This window comes from Anarhichas minor, unplaced genomic scaffold, assembly GCF_050575085.1.
Source record: "Anarhichas minor isolate MPS153535 unplaced genomic scaffold, ASM5057508v1 ptg000025l, whole genome shotgun sequence".
NCBI classification, from domain to species: Eukaryota; Metazoa; Chordata; class Actinopteri; order Perciformes; family Anarhichadidae; genus Anarhichas; species Anarhichas minor.
This window is the reverse complement of record NW_027466471.1, coordinates 12,989,997-13,015,079: the sequence shown is the minus strand read 5'-3', so window position 1 is coordinate 13,015,079 and position 25,083 is coordinate 12,989,997. Positions and strand designations below refer to the sequence as shown.

Genomic DNA, 25,083 nt, shown 5'->3' with positions numbered 1-25,083 from the left:
AGCTTCCTAATCAAATCGCTACCTCAAATACAGCGCTGCTGACTACAAACTCTATTTCCTTTAATCGATAGAATTAGCAGGGTGTTTGTTCCATCCATCCACAGAGGAGAATGGCTTTCATTTGTACCATTGAAACACTCGTCTCTTCTCGAGTGTTTGTGCAGCAAAGATGAAGCGTGTCCTTTCTAAAGACAGAAAAGCTGCCTCCGAGAGAGAGAAGCCATTGTTGCATGAAAGGGTTTAAGAGGGATTTTGATAATATGGACTTGCAATGCTCGTGTCTATATTTCAAGAAAAAGTGACCAGTACTGTGTTAGAATTACTTGCATGGCCTGTGAGAGAATTTATTGGGAACTTTCAAGGGTGAGATGTCTTCTGCGTCCTTCAAGCTTGATTCCCCCCCCCCCTCAATGGAAAACACAGTCCTTACAACAATGAATCATGAGGCAGCATTCAGCGGCTATCCTCTTAAATCCAGCATTTGTATTCCTGTCATACTATATTCATCTGGTAGAAACTAGATAAAGGCACTTGTCCCTGCAGATCTGGCTATTAACAGTTCTAATCACATTAGAGATGCATCCTTTATTCGACTGCTCACCTTTTTATCATTACTTGTCATACTACTCTATAACAAAAAACTGGATCAACGAGAACAGCACCTGCAGCCAAGTTTTCTTGCTGAACTAATTAAAGAAACAGAACGTTAGAGGGACAATGTCTCCGGGTGGTTTCTGGTGCAATCAGTGAGAAGCACACACAACCATTTACCCACAGCTGTGATGCTGTAAAAAGTATGGAATGTATGAACACTGGCTTGAGCATACATTCTAATCGGTCGGGGTGCATTTTATTTTGATTAAACCTTCACAGGAATTACCATGACAATATCAATAATCCAACACAGTAGGAAACACATTCCCAACTGAGCCAACAGCATCGCATCTTCTTTGTTTTGTTTTGTTTTGTTCCACAATTTGGTGACAAAATCTGAGCTGTGGCACTCTGCACGCTGATATGAGACTCTGAAGCCAGGATGACAGATGTAACCATGACTGCAAATTGCTCAGCCAGCATTTACTTTGGCAGATGTGCCAGCCCAGTTTCAGAAAGGCATGATCAAATGTGCACCGTGTAGCTATTGTATAGTGAGTGCATGATTATAACACTTGGCAAATTGTATTCACAATATAAGGGCTTGTTGTGGGTCATTATCCGACTTCTACGGAGAAGCATGTCGGATGGGACCAAGCTGATACTGGATATGTAACTGCTGGCTACCCAGTTGGAGACTCCTTCGTATTTAACATGTTCTCAAAATTAAATAGACATAAATACAACAGGTTCAAAAAAAACGTTGCCAGCAGCTATTGCTAATTCAATCATCTTCAGAACATTATCCAAGAATTCAAGGAGAATTTGAGAAAGAATCCACGCTAATTTGAAAACATGCGTGATGTAAATTGCATTAAGGCATTATCGTCAGAGCCTCATTTTAATCCTGTCCAATGTGGCTCTATTTTATTCAATATCCCCGCAGCTAGTATGCTGATTTAATTAGCTTCCAAATTAAGTTACGGAAGGGATGGTAAAGCTATCTGCTTCCCTGATTCAATTGGGTGGTTTTTAGTGTCCCCCTCCCTCCAACTATAGCCTTGATGTACAGGTCTGCTTGGAACCTGTGTAATGTTAAGTCTTTTGTTTTCATTACCCAAGGAAGCCATCTTATCCTCCAACACCACGTCCTGATCCTCATCTCCCTCTCTCTGCTTCTGCCCCTCTCACTCCCTCTCAGCTACCGGAGGAAGCATTTATCTGTTTTATCTTGGGATGAGTGATTCTTGAGTCTGCAGCAGCGCCTGCTGTAATCGTGGGATCTGCAGGAATTGTCAGAAGCGATGGCTCTTGTACTTAAATCAGTGCAGCAGAGATTGGGTCCAATGTGTTCTGCATGTGTATCTCGTGGTTTCAGAGTGTCTCTAAGCCATCTCCTGACAAGCAAGGTATCCAATGTTTAAATCAGACATTTTTATGTTATGTGCCCAGGAGAGTGTGGCCTGCACTTATACGCATCAGTACTGCATGCAGTATCCTTCAGTATTATGATTAATTCAGAATAGTCCACAGTTAAGCCAAGGCTCTGTAGAAAACTGGACATTGATTCATTTTAGGGTAATTCTAATATTGCAAAGACCACCTATGTCCATACATTTTATCTGTTTTGCAATTTCATGGTTCCCCTATTCATTGCGTGTGAAGCACATCATGCTGTTGTGTGTGCGTGTATGTGAGCACACGTGTGAGAATTCGATATGAATATTTTATAGACCATGTGAGAAGCAGGAAAGGGGAGAGAGGAGCAATGATGAGCTTGTAAGTGCAGCAGCCAGAGTCGTAAACGATTTTATTTTTAACTCACCTCTTTGTAGGACCTTTAAAAACCTGTATCCTCATTTTCAGAATGGGAACACCATATACTAGATCATTAAATCATTTCACATTTTACACTTGCTTAATATTCCAACAGGAATCTTTTTTTTTTTCCCCTCCAGCAAGAATTACAGATTTGATTTCAGACAAAATCACACCCGGAGAGAGACTACTTTAGATTGTATCAGTGCGTAAGTGTCCATCACATGTGTAGTCACAGTGAGCATTAAACAGAGTGTGAAATCCCCCAAGTCCCTTGCTAGTGCAGCGTCAAGGCTATTTTTTTTACGCACAGAGATCCCTCACTTCACTCATGCTGACACAGTATGCAACTCTATAAATGCTGTTCTCCTTGCTGTAATAGCTCCAAATGATCCAGACCACCATGGTTGATTTCCTTCCTGTTCCTCTTGCCATGGCCAATTCCCTTCATCGGTCCTACAGCCATTTAGACTTAACTTGACATGCTGAACTGAGGCTACATCTGTTTTATGGCCGAGTTGCCCATTAGCACCTCAGGTAGTAATGTTTGTGCTTTGATGTGCTTCGATGCACTGGCTTTGATGGAGCGCTGCCTTTGTTATGGAGAAAAGAACAGGAATTAAATAATAGTTTTATGTTTTTTTTTCTAAAGCACTCAAGTTATTTTGTTAAATTATAGATGGAGAACAAGATGTAAACAAAACGCTGACGATGCACTGTGTTACTGTTGCAAGCTTTTACAGGAGAGGGTTACTTTTCTATCCAGACTTTAATCAAATGTTAGCATTTATAATGATACATGACACTGCCTCATCGATGCTTGTACCTGAGACTGATGGTGATGCCATACGTTTTGCAGGTATTGGGTCATAATCCAAGGTATTTGGCAATTGAAATGTTTGACCAACAATATTAAAACTCATTCTAAAGGTGGACAAGAATATCTGTACCAAATTCCACATCAAAACCACATGTGTCAACCTCATGGTGGCACTAGAAGAAATCCATCAGATAGGTATTCAGGTAGATATTTAACTGGATGAAATGAAAATGATGACTTACTGGTGGCAGTAGATAAAAAAAAACAGGGAATCACCAGATTAAGGATTCGTCCTCTGGGCACCATTGATATCTGTTCTAAAGTCCATGACCAAAGCAGTGGATCAATGGAGCGACCACCAGACAGACAGTGGCATCCCTAGAGCCATGCCGCTATCATGGCTAAAGATGTGTAACAGCACTGTGAGCACCGTGTTTTTGAAAAAAGAAATGAATTCTGGTCTTTGCAGATTGCCTGGGGTTATCTACATGCAGGTGCCATTCATTATGTGTTTAAGCATATTAGACATACTGTGACTATGGGGAAAATGTCAATGTTTTTAGACAGAATAACAAAAGAATTTAATTTCAGTTACAAGCAGCACTGCGTCATGCAAGTGTGCTGGCATGAAGACTAGAGTGAAGAGGAGGTTGGGAGGGGGAGGATGTTCAATGCATAGCGAAGTCCTTGCTATGGTGAAACTGTTTGGCTTACAAATTTGTGTTCTTGCCACAATATTGCAATTCAGTGTGAGTCACTGCACGGTGCTTTTCCCCGTATTTATATCCCCAGCATGTTGGCTTTAAGATGTGCCTTAACCAGCCAGCTGACTCTCTTAATGTCCTGCCAAAACAAGTCATCTTGCTCTGTAAAAAAGACATCTATCCTTGTGTCAAGACAGCTCATTCGTTTCTGTCAGCAGAGTGCATTTGATTCACATTCCACATTTAGCACTTTCAAAAACATTGTCTGTAAGTCAAATTTGAAAAGGGAAGTTCATGCAGGAATGTGGTTCCACACTGACTGGCCTTGGACAATATGATGCAGCCATGAGGGGACTTCATCTCTATGACATTTCCTTTCACTATACTCAGTGCTCCTGAATCACACTTCAGACTGTCTGCTCACCAGGATTTCACAGTGTGGGATCTCAGCAGGCATTTATACCTTCTGACATCCCCCAAACCCATGTGGAAACACCGGTCACACAAAAGGTGTCAGAAAGGAGATTCGCTGTGTGTGTGTGTGTGTGTGTGTGTGTGTGTGTGTGTGTGTGTGTGGGTGTTATTTGTGTGGTGCGTTTGCACTATGCTGAAATTTAAAGGACTTACAATTTGTTTCACAATGTGCAACTGACTTTAATCTGATGAGGTGACAACTACAATAATAGTGACAGTGACAGATATTCAAACTATCAAGTTACCCTGAAATTAAGTTATACATTTCCAAACGAGACATTGACCAGCCCGTTCTCATTGCCGAGGCGTCGAATACAGGCGCTTTGTCACGCCCCTCGACTTCTGATACTGACGCACAAGGCACTCACTGGACTTCCAGTTAACAATAATCAATGTAAACCCATCAGCATCATTATCAGACGCTCAGAGAAAATGCTCTGGGAGTGTGATGACATGAAGACCGAAAAACTCTCACAGGGCGGGTGGACGAGTCTGTTAAACGCAGGACTTTCAACCAAGAGACTTGTGTGAATCCAACAATGTGTTACAGCTTTTGTGTCACTTAGGCCACCTGTGTTGTGTTTAAGTTTAACTTTCACGTAACAAACAGCTGATTGTTTCCTGTACATGTTTTAGGCTTCATTTTTACTTTAGAAACAAGTCATTTGAACCCAAACCCTGATGTTGTTTCTTAAACCTTACTAAGTAGTGTTGTCGCTACACAGTGTGATGTGATGACAAAGGCTCCGCGTCAGTATGTGACGAGTTGTGGTGAGAACATGTTCTATTCTATCTATTCATTCCATATAATTAACTTGTAAACTGAGGCACACACAAAACCTTTGTTTGTTGTTGTTTTATCATTATAAAGAAATAGTTTTTCTATCCATTCGTGGGTGGAAAGGTGTCCCTTCTGAAAATATTTAAATTTGTCGATCGGCAAGCTGTTTGCTCTTGAGACGCTTTTTTTTTTCTCTTTTAATTCATTTTTACCAGCAGCTATTTATAATCAGCACTCTAGATTGTAATAAGTCATTACAGCGTCTTTGTCCAACAGGCTAAGTCTATGAAGGGCTACCGGCTGTTTGTTTTCTACAGTAATAAACAAAACAAACAAAATAATGAATATGAGTCTCAGGCTAATTAGTTTGGGCTGATGTTATTGCCGAGTAGGGCTGGAAGTATGCCACAACCTATTTCAGTACTGTTCACTTTCACTTTCCTGGGTCTGGGACAAGAATGTGCTTTTACACAGGAAAAGTCATGCATGTCACATAACAACCTCTCAAGCTCAGCGACACTCAGCCTCCTGGTTCATCTCAGTGAACTGGCTCAGCCAGCTCACCTCTGTGAGGAATGGCACATTTTTTTTCAACTCAGAAAGGTGTCATGACACAAACAGGCTTTTCTTTGCACTCAGTCGAGATGTGCTGTACTCAGTCAGCCATTTGTCTGAAAATTGTCCACCTTCAGCTTCATCCTTCCTTTTATAGTCATGTTGGCTTTGCTTTTCAGGATAAGTGGCTTTTCTGAAGATAGTGGGCTTTGCAGCAGTACAGAATAGCCTTTGTTGGCATGTTGTATGTATAACTATGTTCAGATGGCAGGCATATCTGACATCTCTTCATGCAAATGGGACTCAGATTCAGTCAGGACACTTCTTCTTTCACCAAAAACATACCATTCCACCGTTCCCTCCATGTGAACCAAAGACATAACCTGTGAACATTCACTAGGATCGTGGTGTCCGGTCTATTTACTCTGTACTCCACAGTATGATTGGACATCAAAGAATACACTGTGACTGTGTTGATGATTTACCTGTTAGAAGAGTGACTACATTAAATGTGCATTCTTGTCTGTATATCATACCCAGTGTCCCACATTAGTAGTTTTCCATCCTGGTCATCGGGAGCTAGAACTGGTACAGTTGAACCACATTGAGTATTACCACATCTTGACTTTCAGTGTTGTTCAAGCTCCAGAAATGTTGCATCTTTCGTAAGACCGTCCCTTCCTCCTAAATGCCCAATTAACCGCTCCATTCTTCGATGCAGACTTTCTTTTAAAAATGTTCTCTTTGGATTATTTACTTCATGTTAAGCAACATGAGGTTTGCATTGCAAACTGTTTTAGTATGATGTGGTGTCCCTGCATATGACTAGCTACAGGTTGTTCAAGAGCAATGAAACAGGGTGTTTTTCAAGCTTTCTCCACAGCTTTAAACTATAATGATAGCTGCCCTGTTGAGGCCTTGATGGGCCGTAGCACTGTTCTCCTCTTTCCTCTGTGAGTTGTGCACATTCAATTCAGAATTATGCACCGTGACCTGGGAGAATGTACAGAAAGTATAAACGCACACATATTCAATGTCCCACAGGCTTTGACGATTGGATGAGTCTTCAGCAGATAGACAGTATAGCACAGCTGGAGGGGGAATGTCAGCAGGATGCCGTGTATGCAAAATGTATTCATAAAAAGGGAAACTGTGCCTTGTTCGGCTCCTTATGACGCTTCCTCTCACTGCATTAATCTCTTTATCCTGCAATGGCAAAGCCACTTCAAATAGGGACACAAGATTTACACACCAACTCTCTTCTTAATGAGCGCGGGAGATGAGTGTTCGTCTGGCAGAAGTGAACAAGTTAATGTGAATGACGCTCTCTCACTTTTTGATGTGTAGCTGTATCTTTGGGAAAACTGGAGGCTTAGGTTTGAGCTACATGAATCTTGTTTTTAATCTCAGACACAGCAAGCTAAATCCTAAAATTGATTCTCATGGTTTATTTCTCTGAAACATGTATGCCATGGGCGTTCAGCGATTGCTACAAAGACTTCACACAGTCCAAGTTTGTCTGGGTTAACAGCTTGTGGAGGAGGGAATGGGGTTGAGAGTGTGATGGAAGAAAAAAACAGAAGATGGGGGCTGCAGGAGAGGCCTTAACAAGCTTATCTCGCCCCTAATTCAGTTTGGGCCATCAAAGTGTTGAGAGCTGCCGTCGCTAGGGGCAGTTGTATTTTTTTGACCGCTACCTGTGACGGCAATTAAAGGTTCCCCTTCAAGCCTGCCTTTGTTTTTGGTGGCAGACTTGACTGCTTGAGTAGAACGAGATTACCTCAACATTCTGCAGCTGGAGCATAATCAAAGCCTCACAATGCAAGGTGTCATGCCCCTCTAAATCAACCAGGCAGCACCCTGCCACTGTTTTTTTTCTGCCCCGCTTCATCCAGTGGGTTTCTGTGACATTATTGTTGTTATAACAGAACTGCTGTTTAAAAGTATTGGTATACATCACAGGAAAATATTCCAATCTGCTGCCGCAGCCGCATTCAGAGGCAGAAATGAGCATTACTTTACAAAAAAAACAAAAAAACAGATGCAGAGGCTGCTACCATTTAAAGGAGAAACTTCATGAATATTGTATTCACAACAAATGAAGCATGCATATGTACTGTGCAGCATCTGCATAATTGCATACCTGTAACCACAGCATTGTTAAGAGTAACATTATGTCTGCACGCAAACTTGAATGCCTGCTGTCCTACTTTCATTAGCTTAACATCTCACAAATGGAGAACTGGGAGTTTATCCACTTGGATGCCTTTTTAGAAAGCCAAGAGTTTGCCTTGTACTTGCTAAGGCATGGCTTTGTCTACATGTGTGTCAAGACCCAGGTCTATGCCTAATTATGTACCGAGCAGCGGGTCTGCACTTAAAAACACATATCTAATACCCAGGGGGCAGTCCTCAATCTTAAAGTAGCGGGGAGAAAAGAGAAACCGTAACATTGCAGGCAATAAAAGGCCAATTATTGTGATGTATAGCTGCCTCGATGTTGTATGTGTATATTCAGCAGAAGAAATAAATCTGCGTCCGTACAGTATATGTTTCTCTCTCTTGCGCTCTCTCTGCTTCTAAATTTTGCCACTATCTTCCCATGTGACAGCAAAATGCCAAGTGGCACACTGTTTTTCATCCTGTGTTGACTGTGAATCAGTGCTGCTTAGATGTATGTGATGCGTGAGACAGTTTTACAGTGACATTTAGGCTATTAGCATTTACGGGATGAAAATGCAGAAGGCAGCGCTATCAATTATTCACATCTTTTTATATTCATAAAAAAACAGCATGCTCTTTTTAAGAAAGTGAGTCACATGGGAGGTTATGGGAATTGTACACCCTTAATTTGTCACATTATTTTTGATATTTAGAAGTAGTTTAGTTTTTTGTTGTGTACAAAACAACACCAACCGTTGGCATAATGTGTTTGATGGATATAAAAGTATTTCTGCACTGTTTCCATGATGTGGAATATAACTTGTAACAGAACACCTGCTGCTTCATGCTTATGAAAGCTCAATGGGAGGGACATGTTTATACTTCTTTATGTTCCATCCCAATACGAGCTGTATATCTGCACTTCTACACACCTTCCTCTCAAAGTTAAAATACATTATTCATTTGACATAATTAACATGGTGGACTTGACCTGTGTTTGACATTATTGCAGTATATTTTGCTGAAGCAAAGTGGGCCAGGTAAATGCGATGGAGCCATAATACTACTTATTCTTTCTGTCGTTCTTTTTGGGTTCACCTTAACTTTTGAATCTCAGCCCAACAGTGTTATGTACATTACCAAATAATAAAGCATAATTGAATCGTACAATTTCCATATAAGTAACAGTTTGTGTGTTTACTGCCTAGCATCCATGCATTGGAGATTGTTTGCAACAAATGAGAACCTATTAAAAATGAACCCAAATGGAGCGGCCTGGCTCTCCGAAGCTGCTGCGGCGTGTGATTTCTGTTTTGCTGAGGCGAGGTTGTGGACTTAGCCTTGTTGTTCAATATTCTGTGAATAATTGAAACTGACTTTTTGCACCCAGTGTCTACATACAGTAAATCCTCTGATGACATCAAACGGAAAAAAAGATGCTGACTAGATTGTGCATCTCTGACACTTCTTTTACATGCTAAGTTTCTTGAGAAAGTTACCATTCTACGATCTCTCTCTCTCTCTGTGTTTCTTTCCTCTCTCAGGTGGACTTGCGTGTGGCTACCAAGGTCACAGGTATAATCACCCAGGGAGCTAAAGACTTTGGCCATGTCCAGTTTGTTGGCTCATACAAACTGGCATACAGTAACGATGGAGAGCGGTGGAAAATATATCAAGACGAGAAACAGGGGAAGGACAAGGTAAGAAGCTTTCACAGCCCATAATGACCACCATCAAACAAAAAACACACAGTATTAGCTCACTTCTACCAACGTTAACTGAGAAATCGGTTAATCAGATTAAACACATATTTGTTGTCATGTGCACATAGTAATCATATTGAAAAATACTGTAGAATCATAAATGCCTGCCCGTGGGAACTGAGTACTGAAGGTTTTGAATTATATATCACATCATGAGGAAAAGGGGCATTCTGGGTAGAGAGAACTAACAGACATAAGGAAGGCTAAGGAAAACACAGAGCTGCAAAAGGTGTGTTTAGTATTAAGCGTGAACATTTCCTTTTCAGGACCTGTCTGTTTCTCCTTTCCACTTCCCTTCAGCATTTTCTTATCTGTGGCTCAAACTGAACCTGCCTGGTCTGTCCTACTGCCTCTCTCTGCTTTGGGATCAGATAAGACTGTGCTGTCAACCTGGCCCGGCCAGTGCTGTGCTGAAAATCTTGTTTACGGCCCTTCAACAGAGTACATGTCCATTCCAATCGCCCACGACTACAGAGACAGAGCAGGGCTGCAGCAGCCTCTCTGCTGATATCAGGAGGGCTGCAGGCAGTGTTGCAGCTAAAGCTGAAGCCCCTTGTCTTTCAGATACTGGTGGCAAGAGAGGCGGTGTTTACTTTTCCCTGTTTTGTTATTGAACGATAAGCCAAACCTCTTCTGCTTATTCATGGTCTGCTCAAGTGTTGACTATGGTAAATCAAGAGATCTAATAGAATTAATACATGTGTTTTGCACAAAGCAAATACTGTAGAGGTGCTTTAAAAATAATTCACGGTATTACGAGATCATGAACAGTATTAAAAGAGTTGTAGTTGTGAATTTTATTTTGTGAACAAGTGTAAAAGTTTGCACCGGATTAATCGAATCTGAGTGCCCTGAGACCCATATTTTGTATTTGATTCATAATTGAAGATACATTGATTTTGATTGCGCAATATTCAATCTTCAATACATATTTGCACTCATTCATTTAGGCATGCACATTTATTTCACACATTTAAAAATAATAACACGATATGAAAGCATTTGTGGATCATCTTCAAATGGCTTGAAATCCTTTAGTCTTTAATGTGCCGTCATACTTGATGTCATGGTTCACCTGCAGTCCATGCCTTGCAGTCTGCGCACAGAGAAGCATTAGCTATGATGTTGGGCTGTCTCATAAATACTGATTCTGAGCAGTTTGTAAAGGTTGGTGGGTAACTTCAACTGCCATTTCAAAATTAGACTTTTTTTAAAAGAAAGGCTTTTTATTTCGTTTGGCTCAATGTGGTCGACCTAGAGCTGAAATATGACAGCACCTTGTTAAGTCACATAACACCCCTCAATAGGCTGATGTCAATTCATGCCCGTATCCTTGTTTAGGAGCCAGTGCAGCAGCCAATGTCAGCAGATATTTTACCATCTCTGCAGTTCACATTCCTTGCTTGAGGAGTTTATAATTTCAACACCCACGATTATCTTTGGATACGGGCCACTGCATGCTCAGCATGATTTTCACTCGAGCAATCTCAATACTGAGTACTGGATGACTTTCGAAGGCCCGGCAAGCATCAGCTGAGATAACAAAGGGAAGGAGAAGAAAAGTCCTGGTGGCTTCTCGGGACCCTGTTATGTTTTTATGTTTTATTTCTAAATCTCATTTTCAGAGATAACTCAGTGGGGAGCGGCACTTTCGTCAAGCTCAAAATATCATTAAATAAGATGCAAGCCATTTCTATAACCATCTATTGCATCCGTGTTGTTTTTGCTTTATACGTCAGAGCAAAACCAGGGATAGGCAGTCAATCTGAGTGAGTGTGCTCTGTATTAGAGGGCAGGCGTGTTAAGCAAGGCTTCTGAGAATGTCAATCAGTTTGTCCCTAGACGGAGCCAAGGGGCTGCTCAGATGTATGATTCTTCAAGGTGTTTCCCCCCTTCAGACAGCTGAAGCAGCTATTAATGCTAGAGGACACATTTGGCTGTTGGACTCCCGAGGCTCCTCCTGCCACACCACAATGCTTGACTTGACAGGAATATACTGAGAACGTGTGAGCGTGTGTGCGTGTGTGTGTGTGTGTGTGGGTGTGGGTGTGTGTGTGTGTGTGTGTGTGTGTGCGCGTGCGTGTGCGTGTGTGTGTGTGTGTGTAATGTGTATGTCTGGGTGTCTGGTTCGGGCACAGTGGTAGAGGCTTGTAAGTATTCTTCTCAGCTCCCCCCTCCAGCTCCTGTGTGGCAGAGGCTGCAGGCAGTTAGATCTAGATTGAGAGAGGAGGCGCTGTCAGAATACAGATGTTGTCACACAGTGGAAGCACACACACACAACAGTATCCCTCTACAAAATCCATAGAGAACCTTGTTTGCCTTTTCTTCACACATAAATCCCAAATACTCGTGTACCGCACTTGTGACTGAGACAAGTAACAACATAGTCCATTGTTTGAACATAATTAAACTGTAATACACTTCATAATTACACATATCGGCTCGGCTGCATTCTCACATGCACACACCGAGGTCACTACACTGACCAGTCCTACATCACTGTTCTTTCCTGGATGTCAATATTTACACTGTTCATGGGGGCAGTCGAGCACAAAAGAAATTGATTTATGCTTGATAGAGTTTCACTCAGGTGACACAGGGTTAATTAACCATTAGAGCGCTCAGTTCCCTCCAGGTCAGAGGGTAACGCATGTTAGATAGCTGTGAATACAATCATGTTAAGATCCACCACTTATATTCAGTCTTTTTTTGCAGTCATGTAAAATGTTGGCTGCGACGTTTCATGTACCTCAGGATTAGAAAAACGCATAACTAGAATACATATCTCCATCCTCTTTAAATAAGTTATGCATTGCAGGTACAGTTCAGTAACCGGCTCCTCTCGACCTTTCAATGAAGACGTGGCCGAGTTTCCCTGGTATCATTTTGACCGCCTACGGCATCATGAGGACAGAGAGCAAAGACATTTGAGTGTCCTGCTCCCTTGACCTGTGCAGTAGGTTTAAATAATGCAGAATGGGGGGCACTCGAGGCCTGCCTTAGTGATGTCTACCCATGACTCTAGCAGCCTGGAAAATCAATAGGTGGGAGCAGAGTTTTGGCCACCGGGTCAGTGTGAAGACGCACACAGAAATGTCCTGTAGACCTGTGTCTCTGGATAAAATGATTATGCTTGGGGGCGATGAAGTGAGGCATACTCTCAACCACCTCCACATATTTGACTAAAAGTTGAGAAAGTCCCTAGGTTGTGTGTATTTAAGTCTGCTTGGATTTTTGTTGTTGTTTTGCACTAGCGGTGCTGTATAACTTTGCCAACAGAATCCAACTTAAACTATGGAATTAAAATGAAACCCAGCAGCATTGCCATAGTACTTAATTTTCCAAAGGTTGGGAGTTAGCCTTTGTTTTTGACCCAACTCAACCAGTGTGCATGTGGATGTCTATTTACTAAAGTGTTACAGGACAAAACAAAAGCAGGAGTGCTTTTCTAAAACTAGCTATTAATAATTCAGTTATCATACTGATTGCTTGCTAATACATATACTTTTAGCACATTTTCAGTTACAACAAATAACAGTGTTGTAACATTTGATCCACAGAAAGAGTTCAGAAGCAGCTTTGGCTTTGTAACTTTGACAATGAATTTGAGTATAATATATATCACTGGATGGTCACCATATACAAACTCTGAAGTTCCTGCAACACACCCCACACACCCACGATCAGGAGAGCAGGAGAAGAAATGCCATATTTCAACCTGCTGCACAACTGGTCCAATTCTGATGAAACTGAAGGGGGGGGGGGGATCCATTAAGGCATTGTGTTCAGCCATTTACAAATAAATAAACATAGCATTTACAAGTTTTTAATTACTCTTGATTATAAACATATATGGCATACTTGTGGAGCTTGCAACCATTGCTAATATGGCAGCAACCACTGTTTAAAATGTGGCTTTTATAGAGCTTGGCTCTGGTTGAAATATGTGTAATTGTCTTATGTTCAGTGTAGTGAATCAAAATGACATACAGTGTTTTGTGCTCACTTTCTTACCTATTTATGTTTACCAATATGTTGAGGATGCCTTAATCTGCTCATCACTTTTCTGTTTTTGTCTTCCAAAACAGCATTTTTCTTATTGTTGTGATTCTTCACACATCCTGTTGCAGAGAGTTTATTTTAGAGACACTGCCTCGGTCACTGTGCAGGTCCCCAGACAGTCTAGGAGAGATTCTTGTCATATTTCAATCAGCTGCTGCTCTCATGGTCTTCCTGTCCTTCCTTTTATATTGTGCTGTCATGTGCCCTGGTTGTCACATTACAGTTGCGGCAACACTCTTGGAAATGACACATTTCTCGCTTCCCGGTGTCAAATGTTGCAGTTCTGAAATACAATGAAAAGTGAAAAGAACAACAGAAACTGGTAGCCTTGCAGACCCTGTAACAGAATATCCAGCTCTATTAAAACGCCCATGCTTCTGTCAGCTTGTATGCCAGCTCAATAGAAGGTGCAACATGGCCCCATTCAGACAGATTCATGTCTATAAATGTTGTTTTGTGTGTTTTTTCTAAGACACAGTATACTCATTGCTTGTTGTGGTTTCTTTTTATTATTGTAGGGTTTGAGTTTTTATCATTACATCAATACATCTGGAGCCTGTTTCATCAAATCTGCAACATGGAGAATGTAATTTGAAAAGCAGAAACGGTGTTGGAAATTAAGCATTTTAAGTTCTATAATGTGGATTTTAAGTTCACAGAAAGGAGCAGAGGACATATATAGTGAAAGAGGGAGAAATGACAGAGAGGGCAGAATGCCATGTGATGTAATGTTGTTTGCTTGTCTGCAGATGCAAACCTTGTCTGAATAAAACTGAATATAGATGAAAACCAGGAGAGAGAATGGGTTTTACTGCAGGAGGAAAATGATGACAAAGAATGTAGGACGAAAAGGTGGCCTGCAGCTGTTTGTGTGAGACATGTGAAATAAGGAAAATAAGGAAATCGTACACCTGTCACATGATTAAAGCTTAAGGTCTACAGTAAGAGTAACTCACAAAAGCACAGAACATGACAGAATACTGAATTAAGCCAAAGTGTTTGTATTAATGGAAACACGTGCTAGGAAGAGGAAGCAGAGGTTTGATATCTTGTCACATTATTGCATATTCAGGTATTATTGCCAGGGATCATAAGTCCAGCTGCTACTGGATAAATAAATGGTCCATAAAATAATCTATTACAGTGTCTGTAAAGCTTCATGCTACAGCTTCTATAGAATCTGAGCAATACTGTCTCCTTATTGTCTTACCGATTCCTCTTCTCCATTTCTATTTGTAATTACGTAGGAGGTTTATCCAACTGATTTTTTCCAGTTGGTAGTGTATTTAAAGTAGCACTTCCCCCAAAATCTCTCTTTAGTTCAAATATGGCAAAAACTAAACGCTTGTACCATTCTCCTTTAAGCACAGAGGTGATCTTTAATTTTAGGAAATATGGCGTATGAATATTCTACAAACTCTAAACAATTTCTCCCAAATCCTTCATGTGAGTTTTTGGTGCTTGTCCATTGTTTTTAGCACTTGTTGGAGTGAAACCTCCTTTTAAAGTCTTTAAATGCAAACCTTCTCCTGTATAGTTATTTGAAAGATAATTAGTTGAAGCTTACCTCATCCTCTGTGTCCAGCACCTGCTTGGATGTGGCCCGCTGATTTTCCTTTCCACTCCAAAGTGAGTCCCATTACATCCCAATTACGCAGGCATAATCACGTCTGTTTAATTGAAATGATCATATCCTTCAACGAAGCAGTCCCTGTAGGTGCATTTCTTTCTAATATACTTAATTTCATTGTCTATTAAGCAAACAACAGCACAAAGCTTCTTATAATCAAAAATTGAGCGCACGTCCCAGTAAGACAATTAGCTTATTTGTATCTTGTATCCAGTTAACCCTTGAACTGTTTTCTTAAGGCGAATCTAAAGGCTTTTAAATGTCATCAAATTGGTATAAGAGTGGCGCAGACACTGAAATCTCTCTCTTAACGACTTGAATGTTAAGCCTAAATTAGATACCACTGTTTTTTTTTTTAGCACTTCAGTGAAGGATATGCCAGTGGCTACATAATCAGAGCGGTGCGTTGATCCATATCAGTCTGTAGCACAATATGTTATGAGTTGTAAAGAGCCAATACTGGAGAAACACGACTTTCCCTTTATAGCAACATTTCTGGCAACAACCAAATCCTTTTATCAAATGCCAGGTTTAAAAAAAAACATGAAGGAAAATAGACCAACAAGCATAAGGTGCATGTTAATGACACCACTTAGTAAGCAGGAGAAACAACAGTAGATGTCTGTCACTAATTGTGGAGGTGGGACTTCCAGCTGTGGCGCACACAATTTTCCCCTCGGGGGAAACTGTTGATGTGCTCACATGTGTGGTGGGTGAAAGAAAATAACCACGAATAGGACTGAATTCAGAGAAAGTGTTGTTATTGTCAGTGTTTGGATTGAAGCTCTGATTGGCTCAACTTCATTCAGAACCTGTTCATGCATGAGACCTTGAAGGCAACTGTCTGGAAAAACCAGGCAAGAAATGCACCACGAATGTTCTGCACCTGCCTCTCAGTAACAGTGCGTTAGATTTGGTTTCTGTGGTAATTCACTGAAGATATTTTTCAGTTTTCACAATGTATTTCTTGGTGTCAAGCACACCAAAAAACGTGTCTATAGTTTCAAAATGAATAATTCCTCCATGCTGCTGTCTTTAAAGGTATTCCAAGGGAACTTTGACAACGACACACACCGAAAGAATGTGATAGATCCGCCCATCTACGCTCGACTCATCCGGATCCTTCCCTGGTCATGGTACGGCAGGATCACTCTGCGTGCAGAAGTACTCGGATGCACAGAGGAAGAGTGAAGTCCTTTTCTTCCATCTTTATTGCCATTCCCCCTTGTCCCTTGGCATACTGGAGTATCTCACCCGGTATTTCAAAAATGAACTGTGCAACCTGTAAAAAGAAATCAATTTCCAATGGATTTTTCAAGAATACGTGTTTGGTTGTGGTGGGTTGCTGTTTGTTCTTTTTTGTACAATGATTTAAAACCTGCCCTTGATCACTTTTGTCTTTCAGTTTCCTCCTTAAAGCGTGATCTTTCTGTCTTTTTATTCTTCTCAAGATTTACCATCCTGTTTGGAATTAACTTCTGTAATATACGTGGGAGGGGCGGGGTGGAGTCGGAGAGGGGTTCTCCCTGTGGTTTTAACTTGTTGCCATGGAAGCTATTGTACAGTGTCACTTTTTAACAAAGATGTGACATAATTAACCAACTTCATACCATAACTAGACTGTCTAAAATACCGTGTAGAGCTCACACATTATTATCACTCTCTCAAACATATTTTGACTTTGATTACGACACTTACTCAAGCCATGCTTTTACCCTAATGGACACTGGCATTACTACATCAATCAAAACACTATTAATGCTCTTGTATTATATGTAAAAGACTAAGAAATTGCATGGTGCGTGAATTATAAATGTATATTCTGACAAATCATTTAAAACCTCCAGCCCTGAGAGCAATGGCTTTGATTTAGGGACCTATTTTTATGTGCATTTTTAAATAGTTCTGAAACATTACAACACACTGCAAAAGTTTGCTGACGATAACTGATATGTGAGACAATAAACAAGCACTGCAGTTAAACGCACTGCAGCCCTGACGCTGAGGCTTGAAGGCTGTCTCCAGCTGAATTGTCTCAAAGCTCTCTTAAGGAGTTCCACTTTTTATTTGTCTTTGATTATCACGACACGTTTTCTAAGATATTTGGAACTATTGTTTGTGCTTGTTCTATTTTGTATTTATTTTGATTTATTTGTCTCAGCTGTCAGACGCATAAATTCTGTGTTTATTGTCTTCGTGTTGTCTTGGAGATCTAAGTTGTATAAATTACAAAGCTCAGGATAGATACCATTCATAATAATAACCCACAAATGAATCATTTTTGGCCACATATTAAAAAAAAAAAAAAAATCTGTATCATTATTGAAAGAAAATGTAAAATGAGTGAACGCAGCTATTTAAATCATGTCCATATATGCATAATCCGAATATTGAAAGCAGTCTCGTATTTTCTTTAATACCTTTGATATGATAAATAATAACTAATGTCTTTTTCAACACAGAGCAAATGTCCAAGATTGATAGTATATTAATATATTTCACTATCTCAAAACCTACAATGACAACACCACTGAACTCTTAACTAATATGGACAGACTGTTTATTTCAGGAGATCTAATCTTTATCATCAATCATCATGCTGGATGAGACATGATATAGTATTGAACTGTTAAAGAGCTTGTGGGTATTTTCACAGAACATGACAGCAGCTATCTGCATGCAAACATATTTATAGCTCCTGGAAACCATTTGGACACGTTCAGGTTACAGTGGATAAAGAAGCCGTTATGCCAATCGCGTCAACGTATTCCATTCACGCAGTTCTCACTGTATGGATTCTGCTGTTGGCTGCATCCTGCAGTAAATGAACTGTGATGCTTGGCTAGCTTAAATACATAGAAGTAAACAAGTACCTGAGGTTTTTGCTGCAATGTCGAACCTTAAAGCCCCATCTTACACGGCTTAAACATAGTCCTGGATGGGTTCCCACTATTCCCAAAACTCTTGAGTGCTAGAATAAGAGCTTAAAAGGAGCTACTTTTATGCTCCGTGTTTCACTTCAGACTTACCAGCTTTCAGTCACTTAACTGTCCAATCATTTAATATCGTGGTAATACGATGCATTTTCTTTCTGAGATTGCAGCCCAGCCTGAAAGAGAAAGTAGAGAAAACCTTGTTAAATTTAATGCACCAACCTCTCCAAATAATTCTGGTTGTCCGACTAGACTGGAAATACAAAAAGTGCCACTTTTATTTTCATCACTTTATATTCAATGAATGAAAAATGCATTTAAATTAATACTTGTTTGACTTAATGCTAAAAGCACAGCAAGAAAATGTGTCACCATTCAAATATTGTGGCGCTTACTTTACATTGTTGTGTTTCGGGGCATACCACCGTCATGGATGTTGTTGTAGTTTACAAGTAACCATAAAAACAAAACAAACATATTTTGATTGTTACTTGGATATTTGGAAATTAGTATAGCCTACTGTATTCTGGTTTGGCAAATTACAAAAGGCTATCTTGGAAAAATGTAGTTGTGCTATGTTGCCAAACTCTGTACTTCAACGTAAGTTACACTGAAAGACTTTGCTGTAGATTACCAATATGTGAAAACTGTTATTGGTGTGAATCAGTGACTGTCATTCCTTAGGTTCATGGACACAGGATAAGCATAAACAGATTATTTGTGCACTTTTCAATTCTGTATTGCCAAATAACTATATTTTGGCCAGCATCTGCCCTGATTGGTCTTTGTAGTCAGCTTCCTGTCAGCAGGCCTGCTGCAAAGCTTTGAGGAGGTTTGCATGATGTATGAGTTTGAACAGTACAGTATAACAAAGATGTCCACAGGCACATTATGGTCTTGAATATCATAAAGATCTAATCGGCTTTACTTTGTACCTTTGATTGTATTGTGCATTGTAAAACTTCATCTCACTCTTCAAAAGGGGAGCCAGGTGGAAGCTCATCCTGTCTTTGTATTTCTGTGTCCGCTGCTCACGTATTATTTCTTTTCTCAGTCTGAGTGTCACTATCTAGAAAATGTACCTATCATAATGCTGGTTAGGTTCAAGCCTGCAGAGATGAGAAATTGTGTACAGTCAAAAAAAAGATGTTGCTTCAAACAAAAGCTCTTTCAGTTTGACAAATAAAAAACATATCTGTGAAAATAACGCGGTTGCTTTGTTTTCATTAAATGTCTCATCACTTATTGGTTTTTTTTAAGTCTTTGTTTGTTTAGCGTTGTGATTCTTTTGCTTTTGACTGCCTATTTCTGCCGTTAAAAAATTACAGTTGCCATTAATTCCATGCTTGTCATACAAAGGACAAAATGGCAAAAAAGTTATAAGACTGGTTTACTTGCCAAGTGGTTTGTGACTTGAGGAAAAATAATGTATGTAAAGTCTGAGGAGTCGTTGAATAAATTGTGCACTGAGCAGTTTCTCTGCTACATCCCAACTAAATTACTAAGAGTTAACTCTCGTAAAGAAGAACTGAGCTCAGATGTATTCTGGCTTTAGCAGGCTTATTGGCTAAAGGTGAGTCCTTATTGATTGACAACACACTCGTGTTTGTTTGTTCAATATGTAGCTTGAGCTAGCAGTCAATGATCTTACTTTACTTTAACATAAAGACTGGCCCTGTCCAAAAGTAACAAAATCCACCCAACCATCACCTCTAAAGATCACTAATTAACATGTAGCATAGGCCTATTATCTCGTTTCTTTAAATGGTACATGCAAAATCCAAAGTGTCAAAACGACTTCTCAATTTCAAGGGGGATTATGAGCTGGACTATTTCTTGGCTTGGACCAGTTACTTCCTGGAGTATCCACTGGTTGCCAAGCTAAAACTGCTGGTGGTAGCTTCATATATACCGTGCAGACTTTTCCAAAATGTCAAATTACTAGTTAGGTTCTATGTGTAAAACAAGGGCAGAACTAAGGCCGGAAATGGCTAAATATAAAAAAACATACCAACAGTGTCTTCTTCTGTAAATGCAGCGTATAGGTGTGTAAATACAAATGATAAACTGTAAAAAAATAATAAAAAAGATAAGAGCATTTGCTTATGAAATTTGAAAGTCTTAATGAGCAGCACTTTTTGTGTTTATTTTTAGTTTTCACAGTATTAGAAATGGTGCTGATCATGCGGCTCATTATGATGCCAGAATAATTGTATGATTACACCTTTAGAGACACTGCTGTGATGTGCTACATCTTCCCTCACTTGCAACTTACTGTTATCAAGTGTAATCAGGACTTTTTAAGCGTCAGTATTATGTGGTAATGCAACAACAATCAGATCACAAATTGATGAAAATTGAGTTCTAATTACAATTCAAGTTTCCAAATATGATTATGGTGGTTTGACCCCTTGGATTGTGGGCTAATTGCAATCTGAAGAAGTATTGCCCATCATGTCCAAACAGCTCTATAGCAACAGGTTGCAATAGAAAAAACATTACATATTCTAGCCATTACTGACTCGGCTAACCAGTACTCTCCCACAAATTCTTTAACATATTTGGAAATATTTTTACGAGTAAGAACATACTATAACTGTGGATTATAATAACTCAGACAAAAATGTTCTTGTAAAACAGTCTATTGGCATTGCACTGCTTGGCCCTCTACTACTCCGTCAAGCTTGGCTCAGTGTCAACATGGTTCTACCATATTAAGCTGCTTCCATTGATTTTCTTTGTCCTGCCATTGCCAGTTTATGTTTCTCGAATGAGTTCTCACAGTTGTGGCAGGGCTGTGAGTCGCAGGGCTGAAATGTCCAGTAATGATTCTGCTGTCAAAGTGCCAACACGGGGGGGGGGAGGTAATTGCCTCTTAACTCAGGTGAGTGAAGCTACTTGGCAATTAAAAGCTGGTTAGAAAACAATCAGTTTAGTCTAGTTGTCCTTTTTATTAAAGCTTATTCAGTGGAGGTTGTACATTCAAAGTGAGCCCTTTTCTGTGGATTGCTTCCTCTTTAAATGGATGTTTCCTGCGTGGTATTTTTACCTGCTTCAAATCAATACAGAACACAAGACGTCTACTCACAGATGTTCTGTCTAGCAAAGAACTCCAACACTGTGAATGCAAGCGATCTACTCATATTATGTCTTCTATACTTTTAAGAACTTTCTATCTATAGTTTGCAGCAACATTTCACTCGTAACTGAGCGATTAATCAGCACAGCTAGGCAGAACTGATAAGAAATATTGTGCTCAAAGCTGTAACATTAAAATGATTAGTATTGTCAACGTGCAATGCAGAACAAATGAAAGACAGGCAGTAAAAACATCTTCACACTACAATATTACTAATATTTGTAATATTGTGAATATATTTTGCTGGCTCTTGCTGCACACATGCTAAGCCAAGCTCCTTCAGTGACTAAGACATTTCTTTGTGATCTGTTTTATATCTTTATTGCTATACGATTCACATAATTTCTGTTAATTTATACCTAACTTCTTGTTCTCTCACTTCCAACTAGTGTACTCCTACCGTCTATCTATTTACAATAATCTCTGGTTTCTTCATCTTGCTTCAATAACGCTTTTTTGCAGGAAGCTCTCAGTTTAATGGAGCCGCCACACAGTGTTTGCCTTATTAATTTCAACATCTGTGTAGCTGCTTGGACTCGTATTTGTTTCTTGACCTTTTTATTCCCTTTTCCAATTACCCTTTTTAAAAAAAAATCTTTTCTCAGGCAAGCAGCGTAATTCTGTTACTGCGATCAAAAGGCAAGTCATATTCATTCAGACCCACTGATTAAATTTATCTTTGCAAACTGATGAAATGAGCTCACAGATTAAAGCATCACTGACTCTGTAAACCTGAAGGGAAAGTATACGCTATAAGACGCATTCTTTTAAAAAACGTCAAAAAAAAGAGGAATCTTCTCACTAAGAAAACAATTATCATGGTTTGATGGTGTTCAAATTTTGGTTCTTGTATACGTTAATGATTGTTTGTTTTAAATCTAAATCCTAATTTAGATATGAGGATTATATTTGTCATTTGTTGAATTGTAACACACACACACACACACACACACACACTTTACATCAAAGTTACAGAATGAGCAAATGCAGTGTGTAAAAAATGACACAAAGATAATGAGATGACACTAAATTCTGACCAGAGAGATCAGTGGAGTTAACTACAGGCAGTGTTAATAGTGTCGTGGTGCTTCACTTAAAAGGAGTACTTCACTAACACCAAACTCCAGTAGAGGAAACTGTGGTAAAATATTGCACAGTGGCATCATAGAACCTAATAATATCAAATATGTACAAAGTCTTGCAAGATTCCATTTCAAACACTTTCTTTTCCCTCTGAATTGTTTAAGGTTTCAGGCGTGATGTTGCATAGCCAGAGAGATATTAGGAGTAGCACATAATGATTCAGAACGGTTATTTTTAAATGACGAGAGCAGGGAATTTAATGTTTGCAGAGAGTGCAACGTAATCTGAAGTCTCCCTGATTGCCTGTCTATAGTATGTGCAAAAAGCTATTTGTAGAAATGTGTGGAGATTAGAGTTCTTGTTCCCATCAGGAGGGTGTCCACCCCTATGCTGTGAAGGGTTACGCTATCAAGTGAGCAGAAATGGCACGGCTTGGATCGCATTAAATATGCTCCTGTTGTTCCCATGAGTAACTGACTGACTGGGTCATAACAGGATTGGCAAAGGAGACCGAAGAAAAGCGTAAGTAGAACAGGAGCTTCCTCCTACAATACAGAAACAACTCAGATGCAGAAATAGTTTTTTCCGGGCATTTGAAAAACTTGAGTCTCTTGTGTAAAATATAAAAAATAAATCTTATTTTGTTTGATTTGGATCATTTCTTCTGCCAGTCAAAATGAGCACTCTTCTTATTGCCGGTAATGATCTTTGCTCTGTGGGACAAATCTACAAACATTGTTTGTTTAATGATATTACATGATGTTGACTTTTTACCCCATTTGTAAAAGCTGGGATTACAAATTGAATCATGCCTCAGCCAGAGCGCTTTATATCTGGAACATTACAGCACCACCCAATGCTTGAGCTATATATAGTGTCAATTATCATATGGACTAAATTTGTCTGCGCGGCACTCTGTTTGTCACAATGAGTATTGAGGGCAAATGAGCCGCAAGTGCCCTGTGATATCTCTCTTGTTATCTTGTTTGTGCAGTCTTTGGGGAGTTTTTGGCAGAACTGGGCCATTCCTGTGTGCGCCGTTCACCTCTCTAATGAAACCGACGCAAAATGTTAATTTAGGTTCAGTTGTTGTATCTGCAGAAGATTCAAGTGGGACAGAAATTAGCTCTAAAAAGCCTCTGAAACCATAAAACTCTAGTCATTTATTATCGGAGACAGCTCGGATACCGTATGTATTGTGCACCTGAATTTTCCCGAAACAAATCTTGATGAGGTGATAAAACAAGAGAAGAGGGTGCATGAACAAAAGCCTAATTCAGTCAAAATAGATATCACAAGGACATTTTAGAGGCAACTTGGATAGAATCTACTCCGAGTCATGTGGGTGTATGCTTTATTTTATATAACCTTTTCATGGAGGTGCATTTTCTAGAGGCCAATTTTAGACTTAATGCTTTCCCTGATGTCCCATAGATAAGTAAAATATTTCTCCGTGTGTCACAGTGTGTTGTTGTATGCTGCAGCTGAAGCAGTTTGTAACCAAAGTGTTCCCTGGCCACAGCAGTGAGAGCTCCAAATTCCATCCACTGGGCCATCAGTGACCTATGAACAAAAGATGAAACATCTAAGCAGGCTAAATGGTACATAGAATCGAAGACAGATGAAGAGTATAATAGAACTGTCCTCATGTTGACATAGACAAACCTTTAGCTCGTGTGTCTGTAACAAACACCCGCAGTGTGCAAATATCATTTGAAGTCAAAGCTTTGTCATGATTTTAATCTGCTTTATTACTCTTTCTTCTGTGTGTGGTTAAGGGCTGAGCGTGATGACTCTGGCAGCAGAATGTGGAAGGTTAATAGGAAGACTTATTAGACGATTCAGTTAAGCATCCAAATGATTGGCAAGGAAATTAAAGGAAAGCAGAGGTTGGAAGAGAATAAACGCCTGAAATTACCTATCAACTGTTTAAACTTGATCAAAACAGTTTCCTTAACAGTCATTCTCAATGATAAGAAAAAAGTAATTGCTTGCATTGCGTTAGCTTTGCATCATTATGACAAAACCTGGGTTGTCTTCAGCGCTTTGCCTTTTATCCAGGTTGGAGGTTTCTTTTCTTTTTTAAGATTTTGACAGTCTTTGACCTTCTTTTATTATTTTTAGTGTAAATGTATGCAACATGTGTGTGTTTTTTTTTGCTTTGTCAAGACAGAATGAGGTAGACGAGACGTCTGGAGACAAGGTCCTTGTCCCTCAGTGGTGTGACTGTTCGATGGAGGTGACAAGAGCTTTGCAGCGGAGTTTATGAAAGCGACATGAGCCAATATCCAACGAGTCTCCAGTCCATGTCCAAAAAGAAACGTGAGATTTTAGGGCCTGTGAGTCACCGCTTCAACAAACTGCAGAAGCCTGAGCAGAGATACGGTCTAAACTACTCAGTACTTGATTCTTGAAGCTTTGAGAACACAGTGAAAGCTTCAGACTCAGAGCAAATAGTCCTTAGAGACCTGAGCAGTGTGCACATCCTAATGTCAGCCATTCATGCTGTCTGCACTGTGAACTTACATGCCACCTTTACAGTCAGTCCTCTTTGTTTTGGTCCT

At 39.8% G+C, this 25,083-nt stretch overlaps 1 protein-coding gene across 1 annotated transcript in view; it reads left to right on the top strand.

Annotated features, from left to right (window-relative positions):
* Positions 1–16,555, top strand: part of edil3a (EGF-like repeats and discoidin I-like domains 3a) — a 125,921-nt gene extending 109,366 nt beyond the window's left edge. Inside the window, exons 9-10 of the mRNA XM_076099358.1 lie at positions 9,454–9,609; positions 16,406–16,555. Coding sequence (XP_075955473.1) covers positions 9,454–9,609; positions 16,406–16,555 — 306 coding nt within the window. The remainder of the gene's footprint in view (positions 1–9,453; positions 9,610–16,405) is intronic.
* Positions 16,556–25,083: the final 8,528 nt, after the last annotated feature.